Source organism: Netta rufina, assembly GCF_964035555.1.
Source record: "Netta rufina genome assembly, chromosome: 3".
NCBI lineage: Eukaryota > Metazoa > Chordata > Aves > Anseriformes > Anatidae > Netta > Netta rufina.
In genome coordinates this window covers 27278802-27299240 of record NC_140125.1, presented here as the reverse complement: position 1 = coordinate 27299240, position 20439 = coordinate 27278802, and the positions used below count along the sequence as shown (strand labels likewise).

At 36.7% G+C, this 20439-nt stretch overlaps 1 protein-coding gene across 1 annotated transcript in view; it reads right to left on the bottom strand.

Moving 5' to 3' along the window:
- Nucleotides 1–20439, bottom strand: part of ACTN2 (actinin alpha 2) — a 68570-nt gene that overhangs the window by 15938 nt on the left and 32193 nt on the right. Inside the window, exons 6-13 of the mRNA XM_084284184.1 lie at nt 18518–18596; nt 15064–15145; nt 11600–11685; nt 10059–10151; nt 8761–8991; nt 7520–7667; nt 5729–5879; nt 13–121 (exon numbers count right to left, since the gene is read on the bottom strand). Of these exons, the coding sequence (XP_084140310.1) occupies nt 13–121; nt 5729–5879; nt 7520–7667; nt 8761–8991; nt 10059–10151; nt 11600–11685; nt 15064–15145; nt 18518–18596 (979 nt within the window). The remainder of the gene's footprint in view (nt 1–12; nt 122–5728; nt 5880–7519; nt 7668–8760; nt 8992–10058; nt 10152–11599; nt 11686–15063; nt 15146–18517; nt 18597–20439) is intronic.

The following is a 20439-nucleotide window of genomic DNA, read 5'->3' as shown; positions in this document are numbered from 1 at the left end:
TATTTGGCTTACCTCCAGTGCCTCTCTCCGTTTCTGAGTAAGTGTTCCCAAGCTGTCCCATTGGTCACATATCTTTTGGCATCGATCATTGACACTTGCAGCATCATGGTAGTCCAGTTCACTAAGAAAGAATGAAGACAAAAGTCTGTGTAACTTTCTGAGAGACAGGAGCAGTTGCAATGTGCAGTCTTCCACTGGCCCTCAGTAATTTAACCCTCTTTTTTTTGCAATATTTCTCCTCCAGGTAAGCAACTGATGCAGTATAGACAAGCGTGTTCTACACATTCAGTATTTCAAGAAGCACAGCATGGAAACAGGATTGACTTCCTTTGTTGTTAGAAAAATCCATTATCCATTTGTGATGTCCAGGTATTAAAGACAATTAAGGTTTGTAACGATCATTGTTTCAGCTTTTCTTGTTGCACAAGCACCTTGATCTCCTGAAGACCAGAATGTTTCAGACTGAGGCTTCATCAAGTTCCTTGATACGTTTCAGGAACTTTATCAAGTTCCTGAAGATTGGAATGGTGTTAAGCTAAATGGCCTGAAATACATTAGTTTCATCTGAAAAAAATCCATACTAATACACTGTGAAATAATTTAACTGAGAAACAGATTTCAGGTTGCGTCCAAGGCATAATCCATCTCTAACATGGGCTACCCAGACATGGGGCACTGAGAACAGTTTTCATCCTTCTCTCCAGAAACTCCTTACAGAGTTACACCCTAGAAATGGATTGTTCAGAACACAGAAATATCCAGACACAGGTGTACCAGCAGTGCAAATCAGTTCACCCAAAAGGAATGTAGCAGTTAGCATTGCTCTTTCACCAGTTTAATATGCTTGTATTATCCTGACAGAAAATGACTTACAATACTGACTGGAGTAACTTTTTAAGCCCTGTCCTGAGATTCTGCACCGAGTCTGTTTCAAACTGAGTTTTGGATCTCAATGACAGATAATCCCCTTGGTTCTGCTGCAGTCATAATAAAATGCATGTGTTTGGCACTTCAGAAGTTCACTTTTATCAGCCTATCATCATTCACTGAATTTAGCTCTTGGCTGCTCCTTGAGGACATTTTGCACAGTAGTGAGCATTGCAGAGATTGTGATTATGTGACAGCACGGCAATATGAAGCTAAGATTTACTCTGAGGCTTGAACAAGACATTAAATGCAGATATAATTTGTTCCCTCCTTTTGAACATCTTTCTCTAGGCAATCGGCAAGAGGAATGTACAGATCACTTCCCTCCAGTAACTTTGGGAATCACAGAGGACAAAATGAGAACAGAGGTAGTTTTCCTCTGTGAAGATACACTGGAGGCCAGGGCCAGCACACATCCTTCCTCCTCTAAGCTCAGTAGGAACAATATGCTTAGGGATAAAGCTGAGAAATATCTAAACCATTCTGTTTAAAAGAGGCTTCACATGTGCTGCTATCAATTGACCATTGAAACTAAGAAATGGTAAAACAAGTAAAAATAAAATGCCATAACAAAAAAAAAAAAAAAAAAGACAAGGAAAGAAGAAGAAGAAAAACTAAAATTGTAAAGTAAAAGAAGTGTTATGTATAAGGAGAAAGCTGCCAGAAAACCATAAAACACAATAACTCCTTAATTTGAAAACTTGATTCTTTCTTCCTTTGGAGCAAGCCTTTTTGTTAGCCTTCAAGGGATGCAACAAAAGCCATCTATTAGTTAAGAAATTTTAAGTCAGGTGCATGGAGATTTGGATGAAACAGGCTAAGACATATTTATTGCTAAGACTTTTTGGCTGGACCTAATTTTTTTGCATTATAGAGTATTGAGACTATTAGATGATATTCCTGTGTGAACTGTGAGCTCATCGGTAGCGCACTAAGTGGATGGGATGTGGAGATTTGTATTCTGGTCTCTTCTGGCATACTTAACCTAATATACCAGAATACGGACAGGATGTTTTTCTTGATACTCCCAGTCACATTACTGAGAGTACAGCAAGTTTTATTTTTGCTTCAATGGATCACTTAACTCCTTTTGTCGATTAGGATAAGGGCAGGTGTCCTTCCATGCAAGTGAGGGACTGATTGTACCAGCTCTGTTCAAAGTCCTGGAAGGTAATGTGCAACGTTCCTCCACCAGCTCTGCCAGGGAGGTTCAGTCATTCCCCATAAGATCTCTGCTATCCTATTTCTTCCTGGGATATGTGCTGTGGACAAATAGGTAGGAGAATAACATTATCAAAACAACTTTTAAAAAGGGCACCAGCGGGTAAAAAAAAAAAATCATAAGCTACGTAATGCCACTGAGTGGCATTAGTCAGTTTAGCTCCACTGCCTTTCTGGGCATGCTGTAGTTTACTTCCAATAAGTGTATTATTATATGCATCAAAAAACACTGTTCTGTTTGAAGCAGGAGCAGAGGAAGAAATAACTTATAGAAGATTGTTTACATGGAAATATGACACAGGCTTCCATTTCTTTTCATGTTAATTTTTGTGTCTCTTTCAATACCGAAGGTATAAAGAGACTGGATTTCATATTCTGTAAAAAGAAGTTTTGCTTATCAACCATAAACAAAGCACTGCTGCATGTGTTACAGAACTACTGAAAATGGTCATTTCTATTTGTTCAGTAATTTGAAATCTACAGTGTTTGGAATTTAAAAATCCTGAAGCTGTTCTTATTTATCTTACAACTAATTAAGTCTTATATTTAAAGAATTAAAAATTTAGTCAGATTTTGTCCTGATCCAGAGAAGCGTTTATGTATGAGCTCACTTCAGGAATAGTGATAGTGTCACAAAAATAACCTGCTGAGCAACACGCTTTAGCACTGCTTTAGAACCAGGCTCATGTTAATCATGTACGTAAGCACAATTTGAGCCCAGGTTTCCAGAAGCAAAAAGACACTCCAAATCAGTATGCACTCCAGACAGTGGTCTTCTTGGCTGAAAATAAGTTGCTATACTAGAAGTCCTGGATATGCAAGAAACTGCATTCCAAAAATTTTATCTTGATGATTGAAAATGTTGAAACAAGCACACAGGACCATAAGTGAATTCAGCACTTTGTATTATAGCTCACTCCAGTTCTGTTTAGCATTCGTTATGTCATAAATGGGAAATCCCATTTTAGAAATCCCTGACTCTTTTTCCAGTTTCGTACTGAGTGCCAACCAACTCTTGTCATGCTTCACTGCCAGGGATTTCCATGTCTATACAGTCTAGAATACAACAGTCCTGCAGCAGCTTCCTGGCTGCAATCTCCTGCTTGTATAGACACAAATGCTTTATCACACCAATCAACAATCTTTTAGCAACTTTAGCTCATGGTGGACTTTGTTGCTGCCACAGAAAATACCGGACAGGAAACTGTAACTGGTACAGTTCAAGGTCACACAGCAATTGTTCTACTTGGAAATAGCAATTTTAGACAGCTATGAGATGTCTAAAACAAAACATGGAGGTGTCCTGACTTGAAATTTAGACACGGATGATGAGGATTCCTCATCAGTGGATCCAGTGAACAACAAAAAAAAAAAAGATACCCACACTGACTTCAATAAGCTTTGGATCATGTGCCAATGAATGTTTCTTAGCATTCAAACACTGCTTAATCTTTCAATGAAAAAATATGACTGGAGAAAGAAAAAAGTGTTTTGCTCCTTCGTTTCAATGGCTGTCTGAAGAACTACGGATAAATACTTAAAATCAACATCTAAACAGAAGCTTCCCATTTGCTTGCAGCTAATAATAAAATGTGACATTTGTAACCTTTCATGCACTGCTCTCCAGAAGCACTAAGACTTACTGAGCCACTGAGTCTCAGTGAAAAAACAGGCACTGATAGCCCCATTGTACAGATAACAGGAGAAGTCCAAGTAGAGCATCTCTAAAAGCAATGGGTTTTCAGCACCTTTGCCGTCCAGGCCACAAATATCTTGTTTAACTTCACACAGCAAATTACTGAAACAACTGAGAGGAGACAACCCTAAAATAGACAGGATACAGTGTTCACTGGCCTCAACAGAGGTAAAGGACACAGGGTTCAAAATGCTAGTAAGCAGATGCTGTGCTATGTATACTACATTCCCAAGGTTTCTTAACACTTGCAAAGTTGATGCTGAATTAACAATGATTAGGCATTTCTCCAGTGCAGAAGGATATTAAATTCTGTAGTATAGAAAGAACAAATAACTACAACAGAGATCAGGGCATGTCAGAAGGTGTTTCATAAACTGACATACTCAGTGAAATCAGCATCTTCTGCGTTTTTCAGACTTCTTACATATTAAAAGACAGCTTTTCCTCTATCCCCTGTACTTATTTTTCCTCCCTTAAACAATCTCGAAAAATAGCTTTTTTTTTTTTCCTCTAAATCCATTTTAATTATGCATTTAGTGAAAGTGCTGCTGCTACCAGGTATGAACTACATTTTTAGATAGCACTTCGATTTTTTAATTGTTAATGAATGCAGAGCTGTTTATGAGTTACGGTCCTTTAGAAAGTAAAAAGAGGACATGCTTTTAACACTTGCTTTTTGAGTAGTAGATGTTTTGCCTGTTCAAGAAGTCGAGAAACTGAAACTTGGAGGCTTGAAGCCAAGAGCAGGAATCTGGGAATTTTGATGCTGGCTCCTCTTTCAACAGCTAATGCACATTTGTTCCCGTTGGCTTTGCAGATTTATACTGTGGGTGAGCAATGAATTTAATTATGTGCCAAACACTGAAATCAGGAGTAGTGCCACTGTTTTACAGTACAAAACCACTGCAATTAACTGCGTAAGATCATAAAAATCAAACATACACATGTTGGTGTATACACCAAAATGACTTTACCAGAACAGGGACATCTGTATATAACATTACAGTACTGTCAGTATGGGCAGATCTTTGCTGACAAAACTGCTTCACTTAGGTGAATTAACAGCCTTCCCGCAAAGAAAAGCAAACTCTACCAGTAAAGATGGAGTCTAACCAGAGTAACTACACCAACATTCAAGACTTCTGTTGCCATAAGGGTGTCTGTCAGGCAGGCCCCTGGCCTACCTAGCTGATGTCAACAATAATTAAATGTGTTGTTCTCAGCTTTATGTTTTCTTGGGACATAGTATGCAAGTGTGCAAGTATTGGTCCTGTAGCTAAGCTGCTGGAACTGTGGGTGAAAACTGCACTTGTACAGAAGAGGTTGTGTGCTTGGTTGCTTGTATGATGCTGGAGTATACTAGAATAATGAATCTTCAGAAAATTCAGTGTATGACCCACTACTACTGGTATATAAAAGATAATTTAGGGATGTGAAGCCTTTTTAAAGGACTGATATACCTATGGGAAAATATCAGATCTCAACATGAAGATGCCTGATTGGTAATTTAGGTAAAATAAAATTATTTTCTAAGCTAAAAAACTCAACCAGTACCTCTCAGCAAACCATATGAACTGCAAAATAGACACCTCCAGCATTCCCATCAACACACAATGGACTCATCAGCAGAGCTAATGCTAAAAAATTACTGTTAAGTCAATTTGAAAATGACTGTTTTCAAATACTTTAGTCAGTTGAATATCTATATTTGGCTGGGGGTACGGGAGAGATGAGGGAAAGGTCTCAGAGACCGGCACAGATAATATACTTATGAAGCTATCTCTGGAATTCTTACGTTGGTACCTATGACACTATCAAATTCATTGGAAAGAGTTTATCGCAAAGTTAAATGTCAGCAGCTGCAAGCCTTTAAATGGAACATACTTCAGCTCCTGGGCAATGGCAGCGATCTGTTCCACCCTGTCCTGGTGAGCAGCCAAATCACTCTCAAAAGCTTCATGTTTCCTTAACATGGCACGGACTTCTGTCAGAGAAGCAGATTCATAATCCTTCTGAAGTAAGATCTGCTCTTTGCCTGAAAGAGAAAATTAAAATATTAGTGTTTTTGTTTTGTTTTGTTTTTCTGAAAGAATTAGAAACTGTTAGAACAGTTGCAAATTTAGTCAACTTTTTTCACTGAGAATCATCAAAATTACATGTATAAGATGAAATCCCAGCCCAACAGAAATGAGTGGCAACTCTTCAGCAGAATGGTGTTAATTAGGAATTAATATTTTTAAAGATCTCTCAGTAATTCCTTGATTCTTGCACAGGATGATTATACTTATCTAAAATAGTTAGTATTACATTACTCAAGAAACTGTCATAAAATGGTATATTAGCAAAAAAAAAAAAAAAAACAGGGCTCTAAACTGTTCTGATAAGTCTTTTAAAGCACGTTACTGACCTATGAAACCAAAAATCACACTGCTATGTTCAGCTTCACTCTTACCAATGAAATGTTATTCTTTTTTGTGTTCTGCTTTCAATGCATTATTTGTTTCAGCACTTTCCAACCAAAATTAAGACGTGTGTCTGTCTTTCAAATCAATTATTGAATTTTAAATGGAAAATGCCAGCCTAGTTACAAAAAGCTAGAAAAACTGAAATACTGGTCTCCAGTAGCTCCTGGATTGGACAACTGAATCTATACAGCCTCTACAATTGTAGCTCACCACACAAAATTACACATCTCTGCAGATTCTAGAGCCAGAAGGAGCTGCTGTTTCACATGCTACATACCAGCTTATGTGAAGTTTTCCCTGTATAACAACCATAACATGTCACCATGAGTAGATGATCAGAAAATAGGGTCTCAGGGCTGACAAGCACTGTAGTTTCCTTTCTAGTATCTGCTTGGTAGCAGACACTGTTGTGTATGCTTCCAGCAACTGTGTTATTGGATGGACTCTGTTTTACTTTCACAGTGTGTGTGAAAAGATTCCGGCTGGAAGAAGTCAGAAGCATGGCAGAAGCAGGAAAACTGTTGTCAGGGCAAACAACAGGATGGTAGAGTATATCTACGTGTAATGGCTTTCACAGAGCTTTACAAGGGTGTTGTAAAATACATGGTCCTGTAGCTGTTACAACTACACGTAACATTAGGCTACCGTTAAAAAACAGAACTATAAACAGGGTGTAATCTGGGGTATGGAACAAAGCAAAAATGAGTCCATTATCATGTAGTTCATGTGGGCTATTCAAAACCATCATGATGGTCAAATGATGACCAACTCATAATAACTCTTAATAATTTCACATTTAACAAGCCATAGATACCAATTTATTTTTGAGTTTGAACTGGAAAACTGAATTTCTGTCCTCACTGCAATCCTGACTGAATCACTGGTGCACAAATACAAAGGAATGCATTAACAGTTCCGGCCTTGATTCAACTCTGGATATTTTTGTTAAGTTTGACTGATTACCTTGGTGGAAAATAACATGATTTTTATATTCACATTTCATTAGCAACATGCCTACAAGTTAGGACCATGACTGAATGTAACACAACCTGAAATTTTATCTGTTATTATTTTAGTTTTCTAAACTAAAACTTATAAAAAACTTAAAACACAAAAACTTATGCCAGTTTTTAGCTGGCAAATATCCAGCATTGACAGTTCAACCTTGAACATTAAAATATCAAAAATGTTAAAAACCATATCTGCTCACCATATGCCCATTGTTCATGAGTGGAAGCCTTCTGTCTAAATTTCTCAGCCAAGTGTTCAAGTCTTTCCAGTCTCCGTATTTCATTCAGCAGCCACTCTTCATAGCCTTTCTCAGCTTGTTCAAGTCTCTGCCAAGCGCCGGCAATATCCTGTACAGAGAATACATGAGAGAGATAGAATGAAACTATTATCTTTCTAAACAAATTTCCAGATTTCTGATTCGCTCACAATTTTGCTCCAAAAAGAGAAGTTTCTATGTCCAGATTTTGCCAAATCACAGAATCATAGAAAATATTAGTTGTCAGGCAGCTCTGGAAATCAGGTTTTCCAAACAACTGCTCCTCACAAAGCATCCTGGTCAAGTAGGTTCATGGAACGACCCTCTATATGAATGGCTTTCAAATATAACTGTTTGTCTTTGTGACACATTGCTTTTACCTTCCATTTTACAAAGTACTTGTCCTTTTATGAGGTACCTAATCTGTTATCAAAATGAATGTGCTTTGCTCTCAGAAGCTGACAATAACAAAACAATTAGTATCATGAGGATTTGATGCATATTTTATTTGGAATACAAATTCGTTTCATTTTCTGTGGTGCACAAAGTTCTGTGAGCTTTCTTAGAAATCCGAAGGCATGAGTAGGAAACTGAAGTGACAGGCCCCTTATTTTCTGAGTAAGGGGTGTGGACAATGGCAGTCAATCTTTGCAGGTCATGCAACATCTGTTTATTGAATCTGACCAACCAAAACACAGTGTTAGAACACCGTACATGAACAGGTTTGCTGTATTCCACAGGAAAAATTCTGACCCACAGTCAGACTATTCTTGTCTTCACAGGCATTAGAAAAATATAAAATTGAATTTTTAAAAGTATAAAAAATCTGAAATGTTTATTGAGCAATAGCCGTTTCTGTAAGTCTCATAAGAAAAATATCTGTGAAACCAGTGTGTGTTTTGTTTAAGTAAACAAATATTCCCAAAGAAAGCTCTGTATTGCTCCTTGTCTCAAGACAATTTGCTACCAGCATAAGTCTTCAAAGAGTGAGGAGGAGCATACTTAAGGGAAAGGATGATTTCAGAATGAAAGGGAATGTGTTAAAGAGTGGTTTGATATTGAGAAAGTGGAATAAACTGAAGTTTCTGAGGATGACTTAAAACAGCAATTCAACCTTCGTATTGAAATTTTTGTGAGAATATTGATAAAAAGGAGAATGGAATATTAATGCCTTTTTTACTTACTGAAACCATTTTTCCCTCTGATGGCATGAAAGCTGGTCGATTGCTGATTCTCAATTTTGTCTGCAGGGTGTTGAAGTTGATCTCCAGTTGACATTTCTCTTGGACTTTGGGAGGTTTGTGTTTGCGGCGGTAGTCCCGGAAATCTTCTAATTTCTTCTGCATTGCCTGCATTGTTTTTTCTGGGGTCCTGTTTTCCAGCCAAGGAATTGTCCGGCGAATCCATTCTAAAAGCTTTCAAACCAACACAAACAATTGAAATAAAGGTAATGGAACAGCAACCAAAACAAGATAAAATTGAATGCACAAATCCCAATTGTGTTTGCTCCATCTTATTATTATTGGGTTCAGTTGGTATCAGTGCCTTAATGGCAAGTCACAAGGTTTGCAAAACTGAAAATATTGTGAGATAACTTCTTAAAAACAAAACAAACTCCAAACCTAATTTTCTCAGATATTATAAATATTCCTGGAAATACCCTGATTTTTACAAATAAGAACATGCATGTAAGGTGACTCTAGCTAATTATGACCCATGTTAGCCAATATCCCTGGCCACTTTCAAAAAGGTATTAATTGGTCTTGATGTCTCAAGTAGTCACAGTTGAGAATGGAGATTAGGATGGATGCCAGTCCAGCAACTCAGGTCATATAAAAATCTTTACACAGAATTCCGTTAGTACCAATCCAGCACTACTGTCTTTGTGTCTACAATCTCAGTATGTTTTGCAGGTTGTGCATTTATAAAGACAAAGAGGCTTTCACGTGCACATTAAATATCTGCACTTTTGACTCAACAAATTCGCCATATACCAAGAAAAGATAAGGAAGACCTGATTCAAAAAGTCTGCAGTATACTTTGTGAAGCAAAGCCATCTCACCTGTGTTTTGAAAAAACAACAAATTTCTGGTAATAGACAGGAACAATGCAAGCAGTGTGCCCCTTTCTTTATTAATCTGCTACCTGTGTTCACGGGTACTTTGTGAATACCCTGAGACACCCTGTCCAAACGCAGCTTTCAGCACACATTCAGCAGGCTTGTTCAGAATAAGAGGATCCTGTGTTTTCTATATGTGGTCAAGAATGAGCTACCCTTAGAGATTACAGAGACAGCAAGTCTAGTTCTAAGGCAGACTGATGAAAAGTCCTCAGAACACCCCCTTCTGGGCACAGTAACAAGAGTGAATGACTTGCTAGAGGTAATACAGTAAGTCTGTGGCAAAGGAGTGACCTGAACCTTTCAGCTTTCAGTATTTCATGAATAAAATTATTGCCAAGTTACAGACAAAGCAGTCTTTACCTCACTTGCTAGTCTCTCATACTCTTCCATCAACCTCTCATTTTCTTGATTCACGGCAAGCACCTTACAGATCCGGTTTGCTGCAGTCTCAGCCTATAAAACAGAGCAAATAAACAGGATGTACTCATAAACATTCTGAGAAAGGTACAAGTTTGGAGAAAGAAAGAGAATGTGTCTGCTGCAAATAAAAGTCATGTTGTTTTATAGTTGTTGATTTGTGCTCCTAGGTACACCTTTACCCTCCTGTTCTCACAGATTCCAATGGCCTCAGTGAGGCATAGATTGGCACAGAAGTCATTTTGTCAAACAATTAAACCTTACAAGGGGTAATTTCACAATGCCATTATAGTTTTCTCATAAATCTTTCATTCTCAAAAGCAATTTAGACCATTCTTAAAGTTATCTTATTAGGTTAATTCTTCTAATCATGCTCAAAAGGTATTAGGTTTGTTAGCCACACTCTGAAGATACTCCTGTGATTCAGGAGTATGGTCCTGAACTATCTATATCTGCACATCACATGCACACATATTCTTGAAAATATATACAGCTTAACCACTCATAGCAAATCTTTTCTTGGATCCCGCCAAACTTATTTGTGAAAGCACTGTAGCTCTGCATGTTTAAAATTGATATTAATAGTTTGACATGATAGGTTTATATGTCCCTACAAATGTGAGTCTGAAATACAACCAGTCAACTAAAAATTCATGTTACAAATAGTATTTGGAACTCCCTCTTTTGCATTAATAGCAAAACATGCACACCCAGAAGGAAGAGTGCAAAACAGCATAGCTGTGTTGTGATAAGCTGCATGGGGCCTACTAGGTGGGAAGGAAAATTGAATTCTGAGGATGAAGGAAAAATCAACTACTTTAAGACATTTTTTCTTCCCCACAAAAGCTGGGTTGTGTCCATTTGGAGGCTTGAAATGTAAGAAGCAGAGCAGTAGAAAGTGCCTTGTTTGTGAGAATACCATCCTGTGTGACAGATCTCCTGCTGATGTTCTTGCCTCTTATACTAATACTTTGATCCACAAATAATTCTGCTGGTTTCTGTGGGAACCAGGTGCAAATACTACTTTGGACGACTTCTGTGCCTCTCTACATCTTTAAGCAACTTTAAAAATCCAGCCCTAAATTGCCAGTCAGAATTAGTAAGTCTAGAATAGCCTCAATCTCCAAAAGTCATTGTTCTTTTATGCAGCAAAAGCATAAGGTGTTGTTATAGCAACAAACAATTCTTTTTCACAATATCTTCAAATACATTTTTCCTGAAATAGTCTTTACAATCGCATAATAGACACCCAACATTAGAATCATGAAGTCCTATTAGAATAAACAAGTTCAACTTGCTACAACATTTAACTAAAATAGGTTCAAGTGTTGATTAAAAACAAGTATTAGTACTCAAGTAATACTTGCAATTGTTAATTAAAACAGCAAAGTACTAAATTAGTGTTTGCTTGTTTTGTAATATAAACTAGCAGAAATGTGAAACAATCAAAAACACAGCAACCTGAAGGGACAGTTGATTAATACCTGCTCTGCTCCAGCAAAAGCATGGTAGAAGCAGGACACATATGTCATGATAGCTCTCTCATCAGGTTTGGGAGTGTTCACAATATCTACAAGGTTGGGGAGAAATGAAAATAAAAAAAAAAAAAAGAGAGATACGAGGAGTAGAAAATAGGATAAATAAATAAAAGCACAACATAGTTGTCACTGCGATTGGTTTTTTGTCCATGTTTTCTTGTCTCTGTACTCTAGGAACTATACAAAGCTGAAATAAATAGTGTTAGATTGATGGGTGCTGACAGAAAAAAAAAATCCATACACTAGAAATTCAACATAAGCTCTTACAAAGATGTGATTTTTTTTTTAATAAGTCTGATCTTGCACTGTCATGAAGAGAATTACTTTAGTTTTAAACAGACTACCTGTATAAGAACTAGCATGCAAATCTCTGATGATTTAGAATTCATTTTTTTTGATTAACAGACACGAAAGGCACTTTTTTTTTTTTTTGATTAACACACAAGAATGGCAGGCTAGATTTTGATCTGAGGAGATTCTCTGGAAGTTGCACATGTATCAATTTTAAATTTTAACATTATATATCATTAATCTTTATATTACTAATGCCTAAAGTATGTCCATTTCTATGATTTGCCTTGCTTTTTCTACTATTACTTCTTTTCATTAGAACGTGATTTCAGAGCTCTTTTGAGATGTCTGTGTATTTTCCTGCTTTGCACAGTAGAAATGTTGTATGTCACTGATTGTACTTACCATTAAGCATTTAACATTTAAAAAAAACAATCCTGAAAGCATAAGAGAAGGATTCATTTTCTGAGCATCTGTTTTGACAATTTTGACAACTGTAACAGGAATAATATCCAGCAGGGAGAAAAAGATGGTATTATGCTATTAAAACTGCTTTTTCACTGTGAGCTAGATTTCATCTTGCATTTTAAAGGTGCTTCTAATCAATGCACAAAAGTTCAATCAAAGGACATTCAATAATGTCCTAACAAGATCAGTAACCAGTTCTCAAAAACCTACTGGATATTATTACTAAACACACAAAAAGATGAGACAGGAAGTTTTGCTTCTACAAAACAAGTGGAAAGACTACTACTACTGGCTCTACAAAGACAGTGCCTCAAAGAGAAAATCAGGCAACAGAAAATGAGCTCAGCTCTAAGATGCTGTTCTAGTAACTAGTGAGGAAAAGAGAAGAGGAAAAACTGCTGAAAGAAACAACAACACAGAAGGTGAAAGATGAGATCTGATCCATCTACAACCTCACCTTCTGAGCACCAGCAAATGCATGGTAGTAACAGGAAACATAAGTCATAATGGTTCTTTCATCAGGTCTGGTTGTGTTTACTACATCTGTGTAGAGAGAAGAGGGTTTACTGCTCAGCAATTCTCATAAGGTACTTCCATCAGTTTATGCTGATGATGTCACCTCAGTGCTGCAAGGATTAAAAATAAATATACCACCATTCAGTTTGCATCTGTTTACTGGTATCAGTGCAAAGATACATAAGCTTTAGGAATCAAAAATGGAGAAGATAATAGTCTCCCAAAATGGTAAAACATCTGAAGATGGAGACTGTACAGAAAGGTATTACCATGTTCTAGTTGGTAGAGACTTCCAGAGCTGATGGTGCGGCTGGCAGATCTACTGGGTTCAGTTTTACTGTTAGTCCAGAACAACTTCATCTAAATCACTACAATCAATCCGAGTTAAACACAGCCACTGACAATCACAAAGTAAGAGTATATACTGCTTATATTAGCAGAAGGTCCTTTTGATTGTCAGAGTACTGACGAATACTGGAAAACTGTAGAACTCCTGTAGTCCAGAAATACATTTTGTGCTAAGAATAGTTTGGACAGTAACAGTTCTGCAATCCCTGAGCCAGTCCATTTTGTTAATAGTAGAAATCACAGAACAATTTGACTTGATTGACTGATAACTTTGACCCTACTACAGCAGGAAAGATTAAAAGTAAAGAGAGGGTATGATTGAAGTGCAAGTGTATTGTTGTAAACAGATCTTTCTGAATACTTGACAGACAAAAGCAGAAAAAGTTGTTTTCACAGCAGTCATGGTTGAGTGATGAATAACGCTAGTGCAAGCTACAAAGATGCCTGCCAACATGGGAGTGGGAAGATATTGGTGTGAAAAGACCTGGGAATTAGATGATGACTTTTAATATTAAAAGTGAGATTTTCTAACTTCAGGACTGATATATTTACTGATTTTGAATCTCCATCACATAGTTCTGAACAAAACTTGGCATTTCCACTGAAAACACAAGAAAAAAAAAAGTGATGGCAAATATACAGAGTGTGTTAGAAGAAGCAAGATTTCATTCCCCCTTCTCCTGCTAAGAAAAGAATAGAAAGATGAGGGCTAGAATATGCAGGAAATCTTACGGCAGGGGGGAGGTTTCTTACGTGGTATATGAAGAGAAAAATGAGTGAAAGAAGAACGATGTATGTTCAATAGTGAGGAGAAAGCATCTCTGTTTATTCCTTGCACAATGTTTCATAGTAAGATAATTAAATGGTGCTTGAAAGGGTAATTGCAATTCAAAAAATTGAAACAGTTAGTTTTGAAACATGAAGGTGAAACCAAGAAAAACATTCAATTAAGAGGATACAACTTGGATTTTCAAAATCATCCTGTATTGGTCTAACCTTCCTACCAAAGACTTCAAGGGAAGTGGACGAGATGCGTTTGCATGCTTTGGATAGCCATTGCTCTACTGACGTGCCACCAGACCTGAGTCTGTATATGTGGAGAAGAATACCTTGAACTAGGGTATGTAAATTCCAGTATTTTGGCATCAGTTCTGCCTATTGTACAAAAGGTTGGTTATCTTGAAGAAATATTTCCTTATGATTTGTGAACAGATTCTGAAGATTATTGGAAAAAACAAACATGAAATCATTTGTTAAAATGGATCCCTGAAAAAGGCTTATAATTAAACAAACAAAATGCTTCCCTCAACCTAGCTCTTTCATAAACAGCATGTTATTAGTAGCGTATTTTGAATTGTACCTCTATTTCTTTCTGGCCCTCTCATTTTAACATTTAACATTTAAAAAAGTGAACATGCTTTAAGCTGCTAACAGATGTATTTTACTTTATTAAACTTAATTTTTAACTTCTTATAGGCAAAGATTATCTTTCAATCATCTATTTGAACTTCAGTTGTCACACTGGGGCCATGTGCTAAGGTTGAATATCATCCAAAAGTGATAGCAAATACGAACAGTAACAAAGAATAAGGAATGAAGATAGAGCAGAATTATCCAATACATGGGAAACAAGAAGGAAAAATTTGTTTAAAAACAAAGTGGAAAGAAGTTACTCCATGACGATTCATGTGGAAGGAATGCTGAAAATTTGCTAGACACAAAACAACAGAATTTTTACTGTCTCCTGATGATGAGTGATACAAACTTCAGTATAATATGACTCTCACCTTCTGCATCCAACATCTTTGGGATATCCAAATGTTTTTCAGCGATTTCCATGGCAAGGTTGATATTTCCTATGGGGTCATCCTGAATTAAAGAAGAAAATATTACTAGTCAAAAATATATTTTTTTCTTTGAAGCAAGACTACTACAGTAGGTACACTAAAACTTACTCTGATTTTCCCAACTATAAACTGGAGTCACAACTACTGTTCTTCAAATAGCAGTGGGGTATGTGAACTTTTGGTATACCTAGTGCTCTACTTTCAAATAAAAACAATAAGCCACTAGGACTCTGCTGTAAACACATTCGGGGGGTGGGGGGAAGGGAACATAGATAAAATATGCAGCGTACACTCATAAAAGGCTAATTCTGAATGAAGTACTGCAGTAATACATACAGTCAAGGCCACTGATTCAGTAGGCTATAGACCATTCATCACAAAGTTAGTCCTGCACACTTTTATACTTAGTAAACCTTATATTACAGTGATATGAATTCACTGAGCTAACAAGTTCTCTGTTTGTTGGGTGAATGCATGAGGAGAGAAAAGCACAGGCACAGTTAACCAGAAGGCTCAAAACCTCTCACTTTTGACTTGGAGAGCCAAATATGTAAGACTTCTGTTTGGTGAAATTTAGAGCTGGTGAAAATTAAGAGTTTCCTCTTGTTTTGAGATTTTGGATTTTGTTTTTTGAAGGAAAAAAAAAAGGGCAGCAGTACACAAAAATCAGACAAAGAGCACATATTTCATTTCATATGCCACAGACAGCTGTTGCTGACAATGGAAGACCACGTCACATTAGGGCTGCTCTTAAATCAGCCTTCTAATATCAGCTTGCAATGAAAACGCCCTATGGGAAATGGCTGTTTGTGCCATTAATGCTTCTTATTTTCAAGTATTAACAAACTGCTAAATGATGGTAGCCATCACGAACAAAGCCAATGCATACAGAGACTGCCCACGAAAACAGGGTAGAAGAGAAAAGTTGGAGAAGCAAGAGGGGACTGAAAAAAGTTACCAGGTTTTCTCGAGGGAACTTCCAGGGCTCCTGTTTGAATGCAAAGACATGCTCCGACATGCTCATTGTCTCAGACATGCTTCTTTTGTTACTTTGAAATGAACTTAGTAAGATTACTTACTACGGAATGAGAGCAAGTACTTAAGTTTCACAGAAGACTGTTCTCCACATGCATATATAGGTAAGGTATCATAAGTATTAATACCCTTACAATTTGGTTAAAATAGAATACAAAGTCTCTAAACTTAAGTTCTCACTTCATCATCATTTAGCAGTTTTGTGCATTGTTGACATTAAGAGGAACTTAAAATGTGGACAATACCTAAAATCCATTAATTTATTTTTGCTACCATTACACCATGTGTAATATAACATTTACTAAATGTGTACACAAAACCTCCTACTTAAATTAAATGGGAGAAAAATATACTAAATTTAAGCAAGATCTAGTGACTTGGTTAAATCACTTTGCTTACAAATGAGTGATGTGGACTTCCTATTTGTTTGCTTGGTACTAAGCCCATAAGTAACAGTGCTCCACTGGTAAAGGATTTTATTTAAATCAGTATTTAAATAGGCATTATTTACAACATCTTCTGGAGATCCCCATCACCCGTCTTTTTAAACAAAACTACAAGCCACAGTAACTAAAAATGTCTGCTACAGCTAGAGAAATACCTCATCTAACTTGTCATAGTCAAGAAGATCAGGCCTGTGTCTATGAATAAGGGCGCTGAAAGCAAGGCCATCTTTCCAGCTACAAATTCACACAGAGCACATTGGTGAGAAAAAGAAAAGACACCATGCATGAGATAAGAAATCAAGAAACAAGACACCAAGACAGCTGTTAATGTAACCAAAATGAATAGTCAATCAAACACAGACAGGTCAGAAAAGCATGATCTATTTTAAGACTTTTCTACATGTGCTTTACGTGCCACAGCTCAGCCTCAATTTGAAACCTGACCTGTTCTATTTTGGAAAACTCTAAGAGGGAAATAGTAATGCTGAAGCAGATCTGCTTACGTGCTATTCCCTTCTCTTAGTGCTCATGTATAGACTGGTTATACCATGAAGGGTTTTTTTTTTGTGTGTGTGTGAGAGTATATATACACGTATATATATATTTTATTAGTGTGCCACTTTTCAAAGTGCAAACTCAATTAGACTAACTTCTGTTTGGGCCATACTTGAGCACACAGACAGGTATGTTAGTTATTCCGTGAATCTGTTCATCCATAGGAAAGGATGTATATAGAGAATAACCTGGTGTTGACAGTTCATATTTTGTCCTTTTGTTCATATCTGCAGATGTCTTAACAACAGCCTAAATTAGTTGGTTTAGGAATAAGTTCATTTAGTTTTCATCACAACTTGGGGGTCTCCAGTATAAATTTAACAAAGCAAAGGTTTCAAATCTTCTCATTTCATTCTGTCATCTTTTCCTTCACCACAGGCTTTTTGATAACAGCTGATTCCACTAGTAAAATCAATTTGTAATGGAGGGGAATGGAATGGAAAATACTGTCCATGATTTACCAATCTCTCTCATCAACGAAAAGTTGTCACTCAACAAATTAAAACCACGGTTACATGATTAAGTTTCACTGGGGTTTATGAGAGACCTCAAGATACATTCATTCCAGAGGAATAAAAAATGCACGGTATGCATGTGTTGAGAGAGAGATGAAACATTCCACTTTCTTTCCAGGTTTTATTCTTCAGTAACAGTTAACAGTACACAGAAATTCTAAGATTATTACATGTTCCACATTACTTTCCCTGAAATCCAAGCAGCGGGTATCTTTTAGAACACGTACATTTTACCAGGTACAAAAATGGTTTTGTAATCCCCATGTGGTGCTACCTAAGGAAGTTAGGATATCAATTTGATTGGCACTTGACTGCAAGTATAGGTAGAAATATAATGAAATACCAAAGCAAGAATTGGTAAATATTTTCTATGTAAGCCTAATAATTACATACTCCTAATTACCAAGGACAGTCTTTGTTCTAAAAAATATTAGGATTAATAATCTTGTCATTGTTTACTGTTCTGCAGTCTATGTAGTCCTTTACACCAGATATAAAACAGGATGGACCGTTTTATGTCTATGTATCATTTGTGAATGGAGAATTCCATTGCATCTGATTTTACATCCATATTGTGCAGCATAAAAGACTTCATCAACTGCCTGGCTGCTGAGGAATGGGTTATTTGCAATTAAATGCTTAAGACATTGTAGTAGGAAGGAAAGAAGGACACAGGGCAGTCACAGGATCCTTTCCTCCACATAACATGTTCTGGAGGGAGCACAGAAAGCCTGTTAGAATTAGTATGCACTCCTCAGCTTGTCTTATAGAAAACATGCTAAGCAAACCACAAGTGGACCAAATCACTGCAGGACAGCATGCTGTACCATCCAGACTGATGACCTTATTTAGCTTGGAGTAGTCAATAAGATCAGGTCGGTGTCTGTGGATAAGTGCACATAATCCAAGGCCATCTTTCCAGCTTTACAACAAAAAATAGAATGGAAAAGAAGTCGTTAATAAAGTCATGGCATTTTATAGTTTGGTTCTTGCTCAAGGCTTAAAATCAAGCAGGAACCCTCCTGTTAAATCCTGACAATTATGTTCTGTCAACTTTCATCCCTCTAAGCTTTTGTTACTATACTCTTTCTCCTGTAATATGTAACTTATTCTAAGGTACATACACGTTTAAGGATTCCATAATACTTTCTAAGCAATGTACATTATGTACAACAAACCCTGATTTGAATTGCTTCATTTGTGCAATGCTCCAGGATAGCTTGAATCATACATTCAAGAAAGTGCATGATTTCCTATCATACCATGTTTGTGAAAAAAAAAAAAAATAAAAGAATAAGCCTGCAATACTTGAATTTACTTAAGTAATTGACTTTTTCTTTGTTATTTCAGACAATTCTAATGACACAACTACATCATGCTCATAGAAGTATGAAGTCACAAATCAGCTTAGTTTACTTAGAACACTTCATACATATGACAGGTCAGACCTGAGCTCTGACACTTGAGTGTGACTTCTTGTCTTCTACCTTTCAAGGCAAGAAAAGGAAACGAATGGATCTGTGAATGTCATCTATTTGAAAAGATTATGATAGGTTCCTTTCATCCAGAAGCAATTATTCTTAAAGATACTTTATGCAAACAGATCACTGGGTTTGAGGTCATATCCTTGGCAGTAATTGTATGATAATAAGGGTGTTAGACTGTTAGAATCCCTGTCATTGAGATGTCTGGGTAAATCATTCAAATAACGGAACCATCTCCAATAAAAAATGTAACTGAGCAGAATTTATATATATATTGTATAATATTCATTCAGAATGTAAAACTGAATCAAAATGAACACCAAAATAGCAAGAAGCATTTTCCATAAGGTATAGACTAAAATGGTCTGGACAGCCCATTTTAAAGTAGATCTATAAAAGCCAATAAACCCTAACATCAATCAAAGTATTTCTGTTCAAGATGTTTTTTTCCATACCATGTATCAGAACTAGCATATGTATTGATAAACATTAAAATTCTGACACTGAGATTTATGATATTCCCTGTGTCCATATAAACCTGTCCTGAAATACACCAGCTACACTATATATATGCTATATTTAAGGAAAGTAACACATTACAAACTTCGGCTCACTTAAAGGCAATAAAGAGACCGTAAGTCAAACAGTTCTTTTTATCTGTATGTGTGAACTGCATCTTCTCTACCGCTATATGTGCTTTAGGTGTTTCACATAAAGAATGAATTCAGAACATCAAAACGTTGCAATACAGAGCTCCTGTAAGTACTACAAGGGCTTCAGGGAAGGCAAAATCCCATGGCTGAACAGTGCAAATGGCAAGTCATGTAGTTTAATGAGATTGATCACCCGCAGAGCTATAGGAACTAGCTGGGAGAAATGCCAAAAGCAGGCAGCCTGCATATGGCCTACAGCATCCTTTATAGGTCTTACTAAAGGCACAGAACCACAGGGCAAGAGCTTCACTAAATTTTCCACCTTAGGTAATGATCCTGATTCTGAAAATGAGCATGTTTAAAGTGCTACTGTGGTGTACTGAGTATATTTTTGGCTCTTTATTTATAATAATGTTACAAAATAATAAAGACTGATTCATCATAGTGAGATATCTGCAAGCTTAACACATTGGTATTTTGCCAAGAACAGTCTATAACTACAGTGCCTCTCAACTGAAAGCAATTTTTTGCCAAGTCCCTATGCTTAGGTATCCCCATATACCAAGGACCTCTAATAGGATTATATGTTAATTCTGTGTGGAGTAGCGATTTTTTTCTTTTAAGTAGC